Below are 14,165 nucleotides of genomic sequence, written 5' to 3' on the forward strand. Positions count from 1 at the left end.
GCATAGAGCGGCTTCCGGCCGCGCCGCAGGAAGCGGAAGAGCCGGGAAGATGGCGGCGGCGGAGGCGGGGAGGGCTCGGAGCAGGCGGGGGATGGCGGCCGCTGCGGGGAGCCCTCGGCTGCCGGCCTGGTGCGGGGCGCTGCGGGGACTGCTTCTCGCCGTGCTGGCGGCGGGTGAGGCTGCTGGGGAGACGGGGCCGAGCTGGGCTGAGCTGAGCCGGGTCCCCCTCCGGATCTGGGGTCCCCCCTCCCCTAAAGGGCTTTGGGGTTCCTGCTCCTCCCTCCTGGGATTTGGGGTCCCCCCCGCGTCTCCATGTCCGGGATCTGGGGTCCCGTCCGTCCTCCTATTCCCTCCCCGGGATATAGGGTCCTATCCGCCTCCATCGTTTCTCCCCCCCCACTGGGGATTTGGGGTTCCCTCTACCCCCTGTCGTGTTCCCCTCCCCCCTAGGATCCGGGGTGACCCCTCGGGTCGTGTCACCCTCCTGCCCCCCCCCCAAGGATCTGGGGTTTCTCTCCTTCCCCCCCCACCCACCCCAAGGATCTGACTCCCTGCCTAGAATCTGGGGTTTAGCCCCTGCCCCGGAATCTGGGGTCCCCCCCAGGAGGTGGGGCCCTGGCAGCCCCCAGCCGTTCCCTCCAAGCTGGGCAGGGTTGCATCTCCCCCCCCCTTTAGCTGGGGGGAGCACTTGGATGTGTTGGGGTCCCCCGGTTTGCACCTCGCTGAGGTTGGGCTTTGTCTTCTTCACCAGGCTCCTGCCACGGGAACTCCGTGGAGAGGAAGATCTACATCCCCCTCAACAAGACGGCGCCGTGCGTTCGCCTCCTGAACGCCACTCACCAGATCGGCTGCCAGTGTGAGTACAGCCACGGAGCCCCAAAGCTGCTCCCGGGGGGGGGGGGGGGTGTGCACTGAGGAACAGGGTACAACGCTGCTGAGCTGCCTTGTTCAGCACCATCTGTGTTCCTCACACTGCTTGCTGTCTTTTCCAGTCCTACTCCAGTAATGCTGACCTGGTTCAGCTAAATTGGGGGGTAGAGACCTTAGGAAGTCTGTGTTTCCTCGCCCTGGAAAACCCAGGGCTAGGCAGGGAGCAGCGTTTTCAGCAAATGCAGGTGGTCGCGTGCAGGGTAAAGCCAGTTCACCCCACAGGCTGCTCCTTGCCAAGCCAGCACCCCAGGTAGGAGGCAAAGCCATGAGCCCTGCTGAATTTACAGCCTCCTAGAGAAACAGGCAGGGAATGAATAACTGACAAAGTGGCATATGAAGGGCCTGGAGGGTTTGGTTTAGCTGCTTGTGCAGCGCTTGTTACCTTTGGGTTTTGTGCCGTGAAGATGCAGGAGGTAGGGCTGCTTGGCTGCTGAGAACAAGGAGGAAGATGAGGGAGCCCAATTCAAACAGCGCTCCTTACAGAAAGGGCAACCTCTGAGTCAGGGATTTGTTAATTTGTGATTGAGTTTTGTTTCCTTAGCGAGCCACTCCCTGCAGCAGAGGCTGTCAGCTGCCACTGCAGGGCAGCACAGCTGCACTCAGTCCGCCTGATAGCACAGGGTGTGGGCTCCCTGGCTCTTCTGCCCTCTGATGTGAGCCTGGTGGTAGTGCAGACACCAGCACCCAATCCTTTCCCAGTGCTGTCCCAGCCGCGGGCAGTGAGTAGCAACAACTGTTTTCCCTAGCTGTGGGGGTTGTTTTTATCAGTAGAGACTTAGGAAAGGGCTTCGTTTTCTTGGGATGGGGTGAAATGACAGGCAGATGGACCTGCCAGGCTGCTAGTCCCCTGTGCTGCCTTCTCTGTCACCTCATGCTCCTCTGGGCCTCAAGTGGGGCTGTCTTTGAGCTCTCCATTTTGGAATATGCAACCTTTGATGATGGTCAGCACAAAGCTGCTTCCGTGACTGTAGTCCTCAACTTGGGTCCTGTCTTCTCTGCACGATTTTCTGTCTCTGGGCCTCCGTTTCCTCCTGGGTCATGCCTAATTTCCTCCGGTCACAGGAGACTTGTAATGCTCAGATAGCTGAAGTTCCTTCAGTGCTTTAGTGGGCTTAAACAAAAGATGCTTTCAAGGCTTGGGTGCTTATTTCTGTTACTTCTTGAACTGTGCTGTTCACTTTTTTTTTTTTTTCTAAAAACCGTTCTGTCCTATTCCAGCGAAATGGTGCCACTTTACCACATTGCTTCCTCCCAGCCTCTTCTGACAGCTCTCTTAGCCATGCAGCCCTCCTGTTTTGGGGTTGTTGGGGTGTGAAGGGGTCATGGTGAGACACCAAGGGCGCTTTCTCTTTCTGCAGCCTCCATCAGCGGGGACACGGGAGTGATCCACGTGGTTGAGAAGGAGGAGGACCTCAACTGGGTGCTTGCTGATGGCCCGCACCCACCCTACATGATACTGCTGGACGGGAACCTTTTCAACAGGTCAGTCATCAGCACTTATCTTCCCCAGGAGTGCCCAGAAGACCAATTCTGGGACAAGCAATCTAATTTTTCAAGTGAGAGATGGCAAAATCGTCCCTGACTGCACTGCTCCGAAGCACAATGAGGGTGGAACGTGTATGTTTTCGTGGTGTTTTACTGCCTGGAATTATTTATTCATAAATAGATAGTTTGGTTGTGAGAAGAGCTCTTCTGCACTGTGTATTTTCTTACACCACGTTCATTGCTGTAGCTGTGCCTGTAGTTTATTAAACAAAGTGGCTAACGTTTGTCGCATCTCCTGGGCAGAGCAGGAAAGAAGTGGTTGAAATTTTCTGTTTGTCGCCATCTTATGTGCTTCAGAGAAGATGAGCAGAAGATGAATCAATGCATTGATTATTCTGATCATAAGCATAACCACGTGCTCGTGTAGTATGTCAGCAGTGGCATTTCATGGATTGTAACCCTTCATTAATGAATTCACAATTTCATTCCTTTCTCTGTTCCAGGAAGGTGCTGATGCAGCTGAAGGGAACCTCCCGAGTGTCAGGCCTTGCCGTGTCCATTGCCAAACCTAACCCTCCCCAGGGGTTCTCTCCTGGTTTGAAGTGCCCCAATGATGGGTTTGGTAAGGAAATGTGAAGACTTTTTTTCTTGCTGGGAGGAGGAGGAGGAGGAGTTCCTTTACGTTGTAAGGTCAAAGCAGGGATTGTAGAGGCCACGTGAAATTGTAGCTTCACTTTTGTGTCAAAATTGTGCCCAAGATAACATGCTCGATAATTCCTTTTGAAGTAACTGGTCTGATCTGGAACCTCATCAGTTCCGAGCAAGGGCTGGGACTGATGTTTGAGGGAAGACTGTTGGATAAGCTGGCTAAAACAGTGTTAAGTCACTAAGTGTTGAGCCTGGCCAAGGTTTGCTGCAACATCTTTTTCTTTCAGGTGTGAAACTTGTACTTTTTCCACACCTGCTCATTCCATTTCTGTAGATTGCATGGAGCATGAGTTAACCTCTCTTTTGGGGCCAGTTACTTTTTTCGATCCATTCTGCCTCCATGGATTCCCCAGGAGGTTTCAGTTAGGTTTTCATTTCGCTGTTTTTTCATGCAGCGAGTTTACTATCTTTCAATTTCTGGGGAGAAACTACCTTCTGTGGTTTGCACAAAACTTCCTTCTCAGCCGTGAAGGATGCCGTGTAAACTCCTGAGATACGATTGGTGTGCTGGCATTTGTTGTCTCTCTGCCTTCGTGTTGTTTGCACAGTATCTAGGTGTTAAAACAATTGGCACATTATGGATGCCTTAGGGGTACTTCCAGCACATGATGAGCTCAGAAAATGCCGGTTTGTATGTTCCTCCTTTTGAAGTATAATGTTTCTCTGTGTGCCTCCTCCGCTCTCTCAGCATGTGATAAATGCTCGCTGAGTGCTCCTGCCAGCCTCCTGGCATGTGATGGCTTCGAGCATGCACGTTTCTTACTCTCCCTGCGTGGCACAGTGCTCAGTCTCTGCCACTCTGCCGCATGCAGTGACCAGCTCCATCTCTAAGCTTTGTCAGCTGGTTCCCTAGCCCATAATGGTGCTCATTCAGTATTTGCTGCTATTTTCTCAGCAGGCCCTACCTTTCCTGCAGGCTGTTACTCTCTCACAGGCTCAGATTTGCCCATTTCTTTCTGTTTCCAGGTGTCTATTCCAAAGATTATGGCCCTCAATATGCGCACTGCAATACGACTGTGTGGAATCCTCTGGGGAGTGGGATTTCATATGAGGATTTTGACTTCCCTATTTTTCTACTTGAAGATGCCAACGAGACTCAAGTTATTAAGCAGGTACTTAACTTCCTCAACGAGTGGGAGAGGGGAACTGCCACCCAGCTCAGGAAGGGGGGCAGAAGTTGAGGTAACTCAGCTTAGAAGTCAAAATCTACAGTAAAAACTTCTGGTCCAATTTTATAGGCAACTCACCACGCTATTAGAAAAACGCTAAGTTTTGTGGTAATTTTTATTTCTGTCCAGTGTTATCAAGACCATAATGTCCCTCGTGATGGATCTGGCCCTGAGTACCCTCTATGTGCCATGCAGCTTTTTTCCCACATGCATGCTGTCACCAGCACTGTTACATGCATGAGACGCAACTCCATCCAAAACACGTTCAGCATTAACCCAGGTGAGCAGATTCGTCTCTCCTTGTCTTGATAAGTCTGGTGGTAAAAATCCTAGAGAAATACAGTTTTGCAAAAGAGAGAAAATTATAAAGTTTCCTCAAAGGCTTGCTTCCTGGCTGAGCCTTTTCAAAATAAACAATTCAAGTGGGAAGGAATTTGGGGGTATGTTTGCCATCAGTTTGGAAAATATGTAGAGATGCTGGCTGAGAAAGACACCTACTACCTGCTACGTAGATCATTGAGAATGGCTCTGATATCACTACTGCAATAGGCTGTGTGTATCTGAATCGAAATCCTGGTCCTGGTGAATGTTTTGTTGGTGACTTTGCTGGAGCCAAGACTTTCCCCCAGATGGGCAGAAGTTTGCTCTTGTGATAGTGCCACTGGTGAGCTTCAGCTGACCAGAGGGATCATTTCTCACTTATCTCTGCTGTAGTCTCTACTCAAGCAACGTTGTTTCTGCTTCCTAGAGACCGTATGTGATCCGCTTCTTGATTACAATGTGTGGAGCACCTTGCAACCTATCAATTCCTCTGGAAAAGTCGATCGTGAGAAGGAAGTTATCATTGTCGCTACACGAGTAGGTATCTCCTTAATATTGCTTTGCAGAGAGGGTGGCTGGAAGGATTCTGGGAAGATATGAGTTTTGGGTCTTATGAGAATATACTCCCCTTACATATTTTAATTTCTTCCCATGTTCCAGAACTTTTAGATCTGACTGGTAATTGTGTTTCTAGGAGCCTTTTAGTTGGTGGGTTTGCATATTGTTTCAATAAAAGGACATGTGGGTTTTGTTTCTGTCTGTATCCCTATGTGAGACTTTTTTCAGCATTTCTTTCGGTGATGGGAAGTCTTTACGGAACCAGACGAGTAGAAATAATTATGGTGTCTGACATGCTTTCCTAAAATACTTCACGTGCTTGAAACATGTTGAAGAGGGAGAGAGAGCATGGTTTGCTTGTCTATATTGATGGGAGAGACTGAATCACATGGAAATTTTGGTGTGTGTCAAGCAGTGAGTCAATGTCAGAGCTGAGAAAGAAATTTACTTCCCTGTCTAGCAGTCTGTTTTACAGTCACTTTCCACCCTTCAGAGATACAAGTTCAAAACTCCTTTTTGTCACCAGCATGGAGGCACACGCTGCATGTTGGTGCTAACAGTGAAACTGCAGCACACCTGATAGCATTAGTTTTCAGGTCAGGGCTGAAGGGTGTTGGCAGTGCTCTGAGACCTCAGGACTACAAAAATTACTCATTTGGTATTTGAAGTTCCATTAGGCACGGTGCTTTGGTTCTTCCCTTATCAGTAGGGTGAGTGGGATAAGAGGAGTGACAGATTTGCTTTCCTGTTACAGTATTTGTCTGTCTGTTTGCAGAATTCTTAATGCCTGCTGTTCATGCTTGCAGATTGACAGCCATTCCTTCTTCTGGAACATTGCACCCGGGGCAGAGAGTGCCGTCTCCTCTTTTGTGACCCACTTGGCTGCTGCTGAAGCTCTTCATAAAGCATCAGATGTTCATTTGCTACAAAGAAATGTAATGTTCACCTTCTTCCAAGGGGTAAGAGCAGCAGCATCACTCCACCGTTTGGCTTGTTCCTAGATAGCAAATCAGCCCTTGGCTCCCTGCAAATGAACTTTTTCCTAGTCTTTGTGCAGTCGTTTATCTGCATCCCCACACCATAGTTCTCTCTGCTCCCCCAGTGAGAACAGGATCTTAATTGCACTGGGATAACAACAGCAGATGGGGCTTCCAGTGGGGCAGTTCTGCCCCACGGTTCATTCTGGTCGAATAACTCAAACTTTGCTTTCCCTCCTGTCTCTTCCCAAGGTTCCTCTCTATCTGTCTGTTCTCTGCCTCCCCCATTCAGGATGAATTGCAATGGCTAGGCTTTAAATCCTGAAATGAAGCCCAGAAAAAGCTAGATTAAAAATATATGTGTTGACAGCAGCGAAATGTAGTTCATTTCTGAGAGCCCAGCACTGGAGCTGGCAGCTGTGGAAAAGCAGAACAAGCTTGTGGAGGAGGGACTGATGGCCAACAGCTGATGTTCCCCTGAAGGCATCTGCATTGATGGCTTCTTTTGTGCAGCTTTGTGAAACTGGCTCCCACAGCCCCATGCTGTGGCCATGTGATTCCCTTCATTCACCCTCCCCAGCACATACATCCCTAGTCAGAATTTCGCTGGGGAGGCAAACATACAGCACGATGGAATGGACATTGTCTGTCGTGCTCCCAGGATGGAGGAGGAGTGATAAGACTTGGCTGTAAATTAGTCAAGAGGAAAGTCTGGTGGCTGGCTGACTTCACTGTCCTTTTCTGTCACGGAAATTCTCTTCTTCAGGGCATCTATTCGTGCCTAAGCAAAGCTCAGCCTCTTGCAATTCTGTTGACAGACTCGTTTCTGTCATCTTGCCTTCAATCCCGCCTTTTCCAGAGAAACTGATATCCCTCCTTTCGGGAGAGATTCATGTATTTAATTCCTGGAATGGAGGATTGCCCTCTTCCCTGACCTCCTATTCTGCTCTCCCAAAAACAAAGAGGAAGGCGTGTGCCAGAGTGGAGAGTGCAGTAACATTCCTCTACTGTTACTTGCAGTACCTTGCGAGTTGTAGGTACTCACATAAGCTCACTTTGTCTCTGTGCCCTTCTTGCTTGTGGCATCTAATAGCTGTCCCCTGAGTTTTTGCTGTTTGCCTTCATTTTTGTCCTTTGCCACATCCCTGCTTCCAATACCTTTGTCCCTGGGTCCAGGCACAATGTAATATTTCCTTTGGTATATGCAAGGCTATGCAGACCTTCAGAAATACTTGGTGCAGTAGCTGGCCCTTGAATTCTTTTTTTTTTTTTTTTCTTTTTTTTTTCCACCTCAGCTTCTCAAATAGTGCTGCTGTTTGTGCCAGGCAGCTATCCATGTGCTGTTCATGTGTGATTTATTTTTTTTTCTGTTGCAGGAGACCTTTGATTATATTGGCAGTTCACGAATGGTGTATGATATGGAAAAAGACAAGTTTCCTCTCCGTTTGGACAACATACATTCATTTGTGGAGTTGAATCAGGTGAGAGAGAAGTTAGGGGACCTTTTAATTCCTTATTTTTCTGTGATAATTTAGCTGTAGTTTTCCTAGCCAGCCTTCTGCCACTTCTGTTGTTTTTTCCCTCATCTGGACTTCCCTGCTCCAGAAGATTCCGTGATGTCCTAGGATGTGCTTAAGATGGTGTTTTGTTTTGTTTTTCCCTTGCAGGTGGCTCTAAGGAATGGCTCCGTTTTATGGATGCATACAGACCCCGTCTCTTGGATGAATGAATCTGTCCAAACACAGGTGATTGAAAGCAATCTGTAGTTGCTCACCTACCCAAAATGCTGTGGGATCTTTGGCATGCTACAAATGATCAGGATGTTAAACTACCCAGAGAAATTGCACATTCAAAAGAAGAGTGGAACAGTGCTTTTTCTCTTCTTGTTTCCAGGTTAGAAACCTGCTCGATATTCTGAGTAATAGCAGCGTGGGAGCAAATGTAACTTTGCAGGAAGTTGGATATTCGCAGCCTCTTCCCCCATCTTCCTTCCAGCGCTTCCTTCGGGCCCGGCACATCCCCGGAGTGGTCCTAACTGACCACCAGGCTGCCTTCCAGAACAGGTACTCCTCCGAGGTGGACAGCACAGGCTGGCCCTTGGCCAAAGGCAGCAGAGCCAGCAGAGGGCAGCCCGAGCTCCTGCAACGCCTCTGCCAGGAGCGTGCTGCCGAACATACATGTAGAGCGGCAGTCTGGGGGGAGCAGAGGAGCAAACGTGTGCCATGTAATTGAACAAGCGCAACATAATTATTCTGACAACCGAAAGAAATCCAGTTTTGTACAGAAAATGTTCCCCACAGCTGGCTGGGAGCCAGAGGTGAGCAAATGGCAACTGAGCGTGCCTAAGCCTCATCTGTTCTTCCAGAAGCTAGATGCTTTTTTTTTTTTTTTAATATAGCTTTCTATTTGTGATGGCAGAAAGCCCCAGGCATTGGAAAAGGGCACTTTGATTCACCCCACATGACCCTAATACAGCGTGTTCCTTGGGGATCTCCTGTTCCTCTTCAATTTTGGAAATGGGGATGTGGGGTAGAGGACAGACATCCCCTTTTCACTTTCTCTTCTTGCCTCCCCGCTTCATCCAAACTCTTCAGATTATCTCCTTGCCTTCATCTTCTACCTTTCCTTACTGTTACTGAGAATCTGTGGCATAATAAAGGGGAAGTAGCTTCACTTTTTTCCCTTTCAGCTCTGTCTGTGCTGCTTTGAAGGTGCAGGAAAAGCTGAGGTAAAGAAAAGCGCACCTCCTGGGTGCGTGACCATCTTCAGACTGGGGGGATCAGTCCCACATTGTCTAGGAATATCAGATGCGTAGCCCATGCAGTGGGCTTTCAGCCCAATTCCCAGTGCAGCTGTGTGTGCTACAGACACTTGGGTGTAAATCTCTCGTAGAGTTCACTTGGAATTCTTCACTGCCTTCAAGATAAGGCATTAATAAAATCCACTAGCATGATGTGCGTTAAAAGCTCTCTTCCCATGAGACCTTCTGCATGGGCTGTCCTTGCCTCAGTTTCTCTACCCATTTAATAGATTGGGCAGTTGCCCACTGGAAAGCTAATCACAGCTTGTAAATTGCTTGGAGATCCTCAGATGGGAGAAGCTGTGGAAGGGCCAAGTTAATTATAAAGCCTCATTAAATGGTTTAAGGAGCGTGTGGCAGGGCAGTGCTTTGGCAGGGCTATATCTCTGCTCCCAGGAGACTGCTCCCACTGTTTGCTTTAGGCACACTCTGAATTGAATTCCATGCCCTGTGGTTTCTTTCTGCCCCTCCCCAACCTCTGTTTGCCTTCTTCTTTTCAGATACTACCAGAGCATGTACGACACTCCAGAGAACATCCGGATGCAATACCCTGAGGGGCTTAGCCCCGAGGAGACCTTGGAGTATGTCACAGACACAGCCAAGGTTCCTACTCTGCATTTTCTTCAGCTGCTCTATATGGGATGGGTGGGGCTTTGGGTAGGGACAGATCACAAGGGGGATCATGGGGAGAGGGGGAAAGCTGTTTTCAAAGAAGACAGAAAGAAATGAGAGTACTTCGTACAGTTACAACGGCAAAAGGCACTCAGATGCTAGCACGATGCAAGCATTTCAATGGACGTGTAGGTTCTGGCGTGCTCTTCCTTGTTTTGCTGTGTCTGCCTATCTTGATTAACACCGAGCGCTCTTCCTTTGCAGTCCCTGGCAGAAGTTGCCACAGTGGTCGCCCGTGCTCTCTACCGGCTTGCAGGGGGAGCCAACAACACCTCTGCTATTCAGGCAGATCCAAAAACGGTACGAGCAGATGGAATTGAGTCCCTGGCATCTATGATGAGCCCTCACGTACTTCCCTTCTGTCTCTGTTTATATGTGTTTACACAGCATGCTGTCCTGTCTGTTTCCATGAGGGCTTTGCCTCTCCCCCCTTCTCCCATTCCCCACCACGGCTGAATGAAAAACTTTTCACCTTTCTCTAGTTTCTTGCCTCTCAGTCTCAAGTCAGACATTAAGCTCCGTGAGCCTTCTACAAGCAGAGCTCCTTTATCCTTGTTTCACAAAGCAGAAGAGGAAATAGGTGAAATGGCAATCGGTGCCACAGGGATCAGCTAAGGAGTCAACAGATCTGGAATCAAACCCAGCTTTCACAGCTCAGCCCTGTATTATATGAAGTTGTGACTCCTTTCCTGTGCTCTTGGTTCTTGGAGTGGAAATAATTTTGAGAGGTGTAGCTATTAAGATGCTTTGCTCTCTCCTCTTTGTATAAACCAGTTTCCATCTCTTTCCAGGTTACTCGAATGCTGTATGGGTTTCTGATTAAAATGAACAATTCCTGGTTTCAGTCCATCATTAAGCCTGACCTTAAAGGGATTCTTGGTAAGAGCAACACAGGGAAGAACATGGGGATGGGTTTGACCCCATATGTTACCTGGCAGCTTTCTAAAGCTCCACAGTAACGCTGTCTGCTTCTGGCAATCTCCCCGTCAATCCCATTTCTCTGACTCTTCCAGGTGATGTTCCCCAGCACTACGTCGCTGTTTCCAGCCCTGTGAACACCACTTACCTTGTGCAGTATGTTCTGGCCAACCTCACGGGCACTGTTGTTAACCTCACCAAGGAAGAGTGTTTGAACCCTGATAAAGCACCAAACACTGAGAAAGAAGTAAGTGCCGTCAGAGTGGGGTGGGACAAGAACACATCTGTTGTCTGGTTTGCTGGTTTTCTGCCTTTGAGGGAAGGTAGTCAGGAATGCTTTCCACTTCCATAATCACATATAGGAGAATTCATTCAACTCCTTCAATAAGGAAGCATTTTGAAGCCCAGAGGACTATGTGAAAGGATCCCCTTGCAGTGAGAACCCTCTGTAAAACCCTCTATCTCTTTCCAACGAGAGGCAAGATTCCAGAACAAGGGCATAGTCTGGTTATTTGCTAGTGCTCTGCTGGTTCTTACTGCCCTGTTTTCATTGCAGCTGTATGATTATGCCTGGGTGCAGGGTTCTCTGGACCCTAACTCAACAACACGAGTCCCCTACTGTGTTCGGTCAACTGTTCACCTAACCAAAGCGCTCTCTCCTGCCTTTGAGCTGAGGCAATGGGGATCTACAGAGTATTCCACATGGACAGAGAGTCGGTGGAAGGAGATCCGCGCCCGGATATTTCTGGTAGCCAGCAAGGAGCTAGAGGTGAGTTTGTGCTTGTGTGAAAAAGAAAGAGGGAAAAAAATGTGACTAGGCCAAATCCAAAGGTCTTTGAATAACATCTGACAGCTGGAGAAACAGTTCAGTTTGTTAGATCGTGTGCCCTTATCGTAGGTGAGTTTCCCAGCTAAGAAGCCAGGCTCTGCGCCTTGCAAATGGGACAACCCAGAGTGTATCACTGGTGATAACCCTGCCACCTCCAGCCAGTTGGGGGGTAATAACCTAGTCACTGAGGCTGAGACAGAACAGAATAATCAAGAATCCCATGAGCAGGCTGAGGTCTGTGAATAAAAGATTCAAGTAATGGGATTCTCAGTCCTCTCCCCATGTACAGGAGGCCAGACCAGTGAATCAGCCTTGCTGCTGTTTGAATCCCCTCTTGCCAGAACAGAAACAACCTTTGTAAAAGCCTTCACAAGTGAGAACTGTGTTGGTTCAGTGTCTCAGATTCAAAGCAGCCTTTAGCTGGGTGTGATGCAGCTGAAGTGCCAGCAAAACACATGTTAAGTGTGCGGTCCCTTTGGGCCTGGCTGCCCTCTGGTTAGCTGTTAATGATGTTGTGTGCCCTGCCAGGACAGCTCCGGAGCGCACAGCCTTCTTGTCATCATTTCCAGCAGTAAACCACCCAAAGGCCCTGCAAGCCCAGGCAGTTGTTGCATCTTTCTGATGGTTATTTGCACTATGAGTAACTTATTTGTGTGGCACTGGACCTTTTTAGCTCTCTCAGGCAAGCACAATGTCCTGCCCGTGTCTCTTGCCCCATGTCACAACCTGGTGGGTAGTGGTACCCTTGAAATGCATGTTTTGAGCCCAGCCATCCCTGAAGTGCTGATGGAAAATGTGTTGTGGGAGCTGGAGCATCACAGGAGTGCCTGGCCAGTGGATGGAGGCTCTTCTGTGATAACCAGGGGAAATTGGGAACAGTAATCCTACGTGCAAGAAGGGTTGACAGCAAGGAACCCAATGAGGCCTTAGACTGGTCAGGCACTTAAGCTCTGGGAAACACGATGAGCAGGAGGTAATCTCAGTTATGCAAAGGTTATTGACAGATGTTGATTCTGCCAGGAGCTGTGCTTGTTGAAGGCATTTACAGTTCCTTACTGGGGGATATGACAGTTCATTCAGGAGTAGCCAAAGCATCTAAATTTGTCTAAGTTTGCTAAAATTCTTTGCAAACTATGTGGACTACTCCAGTGACTTTGACACGTGATATATTCTCTGTTATCAGTCATAGCTTTCTTGCCTTTTCTCTAAACATTTGTGTGCACTATTGATAACTGCAGAGAAAGCTGATTTGATCCTGCTTGGCAGTCACTGTTCCTTTTGTCTAAGACTGTAAGGTCGTCAGGGTTTGTTTTTATTTTACTGTGCATAGTGCCTCAGGAGTGAGAGCTGGTCTCTGTGACAGGGACCCCACTGGGTACAAATTCTGTGAGATGCTGCAGGTCTGTCTTTGTTATGACAATGCTAAGTATTTCTCATCCCTTCCTAGATAATCACTTTGGTTGTGGGCATTGCCATTCTGGTCTTCTCCCTCCTCGCCACACATTTTATCAACGCCAAAGCGGATGTACTTTTTAGCATCCCTCGGGACCCTGGGGCTGTGGCTTACTGAAGATGCTCTCAGGGTTTGAGAAGTCTTAGTCCTTGGATTGCAATTGTCGAAGACGAAACTACACTGGAATGCCCCTCTCCCTGGGCAGGGACACAAATGGTTCGCTCCAGAGCTTCCACGCTTGGGTTCTGGGGACTGAGCCCCAACACGTAAGAGACTTTCCCAGAAAACTGTGCCGACCAAGCCCAAAAGAAATCGTGACTGAGAAGTTCCCAAAGCCTTTTGTTTTTAATTTGTCCTTACATCTGAGCAACTTGAGATGATTGGTCCTGAGTGCCACCGAGACGACAACGTGATGGATATGTTCCCTGAAGGAGGGCAAGGGTGGAAAGGGTAAAGGTGTTTTCTCTGGGATATGTGTGGACCAGCAGATTTCCGTGGTGTCTGATAGCACGGGTTGCCTGTTCATGTCCAACAGTTGCTGTGAATCTGTGTATATACTACAATGCAGGGAGGGCAAGGTGTGTTTAACAGATGATTAGATGTAAAATGTCCTTTTTTTAATGGTGCAATATTTTCTGGGTTTTGTATATATATAAATAGTTCTGTTTAATTAAAAAAATCTCCGCTTACAAATTAACCCATTGCCTGCATTGTCTTCAGTTGCTGCCAAAACGACCAAAACTGCTGGGTGTTGCAATGTGTTGGGAGGAACAGCATTTGTCTGATTTGGTTTTTGACTCAAAATTCTTTCTACAACTGGATGAACGAAAGCCACGGTGCCCTCTGGCAGGACAGGGAGTTAACTCACCACTGCTCAGACCGTAAGCTCTCCAAGGCAGGGATGGCTGGACACTCCATACGGTGCCTTGATCTTGATTGATCTCTAGGTGCTGGTATAATAAATATCTTTTCTAAATTGCATGCTCACACATTGTTCCCTTTGATGCTATTGCTTAGCACGCAGCAAGACTGGGCTCTGAGGGCCAGCAGTCACGACTGACCAGGCTCTCAGATATTCCCAGTTGTTCCTTTTATATGAAAATTCACCTGTTCTTCGGCAGTCTCGATTCAGAGATGCGATAGTGCTGTTGTCCAAAGCAAGGAGCTCAAAAACAGGTAGAGAGGATTAATCACAGAAATCAGAGCTGACTAGCACTAAAGCAGGCATCATTTTCCCTTCCCTAGAGGACCATGATGCCTTATTGTGTTTAAGTCTTTTCTCAACTAGACATAAACTCTGGAGTTTTAAAGTAATTCAGACCTTGTACTTTCGGTGCTTCCCTGA

The 14,165-nt window shown here is 48.3% G+C and overlaps 1 protein-coding gene across 1 annotated transcript; it reads left to right on the top strand.

Moving 5' to 3' along the window:
- The first annotated feature begins 48 nt into the window (after positions 1-48).
- On the top strand, positions 49-13,517 carry NCSTN (nicastrin). The gene is made up of 17 exons (XM_084500541.1): positions 49-173; positions 752-856; positions 2,289-2,412; positions 2,919-3,037; positions 4,090-4,235; positions 4,422-4,572; positions 5,041-5,150; positions 5,978-6,130; positions 7,525-7,629; positions 7,816-7,893; positions 8,042-8,211; positions 9,449-9,551; positions 9,825-9,920; positions 10,412-10,499; positions 10,634-10,785; positions 11,095-11,307; positions 12,815-13,517. Exons 1-17 carry the CDS (start codon positions 50-52, stop codon positions 12,935-12,937), a joined length of 2,160 nt encoding a protein of 719 aa, XP_084356667.1. The 5' UTR covers position 49; the 3' UTR covers positions 12,938-13,517.
- The last annotated feature ends 648 nt before the right edge of the window (positions 13,518-14,165 follow it).

This window comes from Aythya ferina (genome assembly GCF_964211825.1).
Source record: "Aythya ferina genome assembly, chromosome: 29".
Lineage (NCBI taxonomy): Eukaryota > Metazoa > Chordata > Aves > Anseriformes > Anatidae > Aythya > Aythya ferina.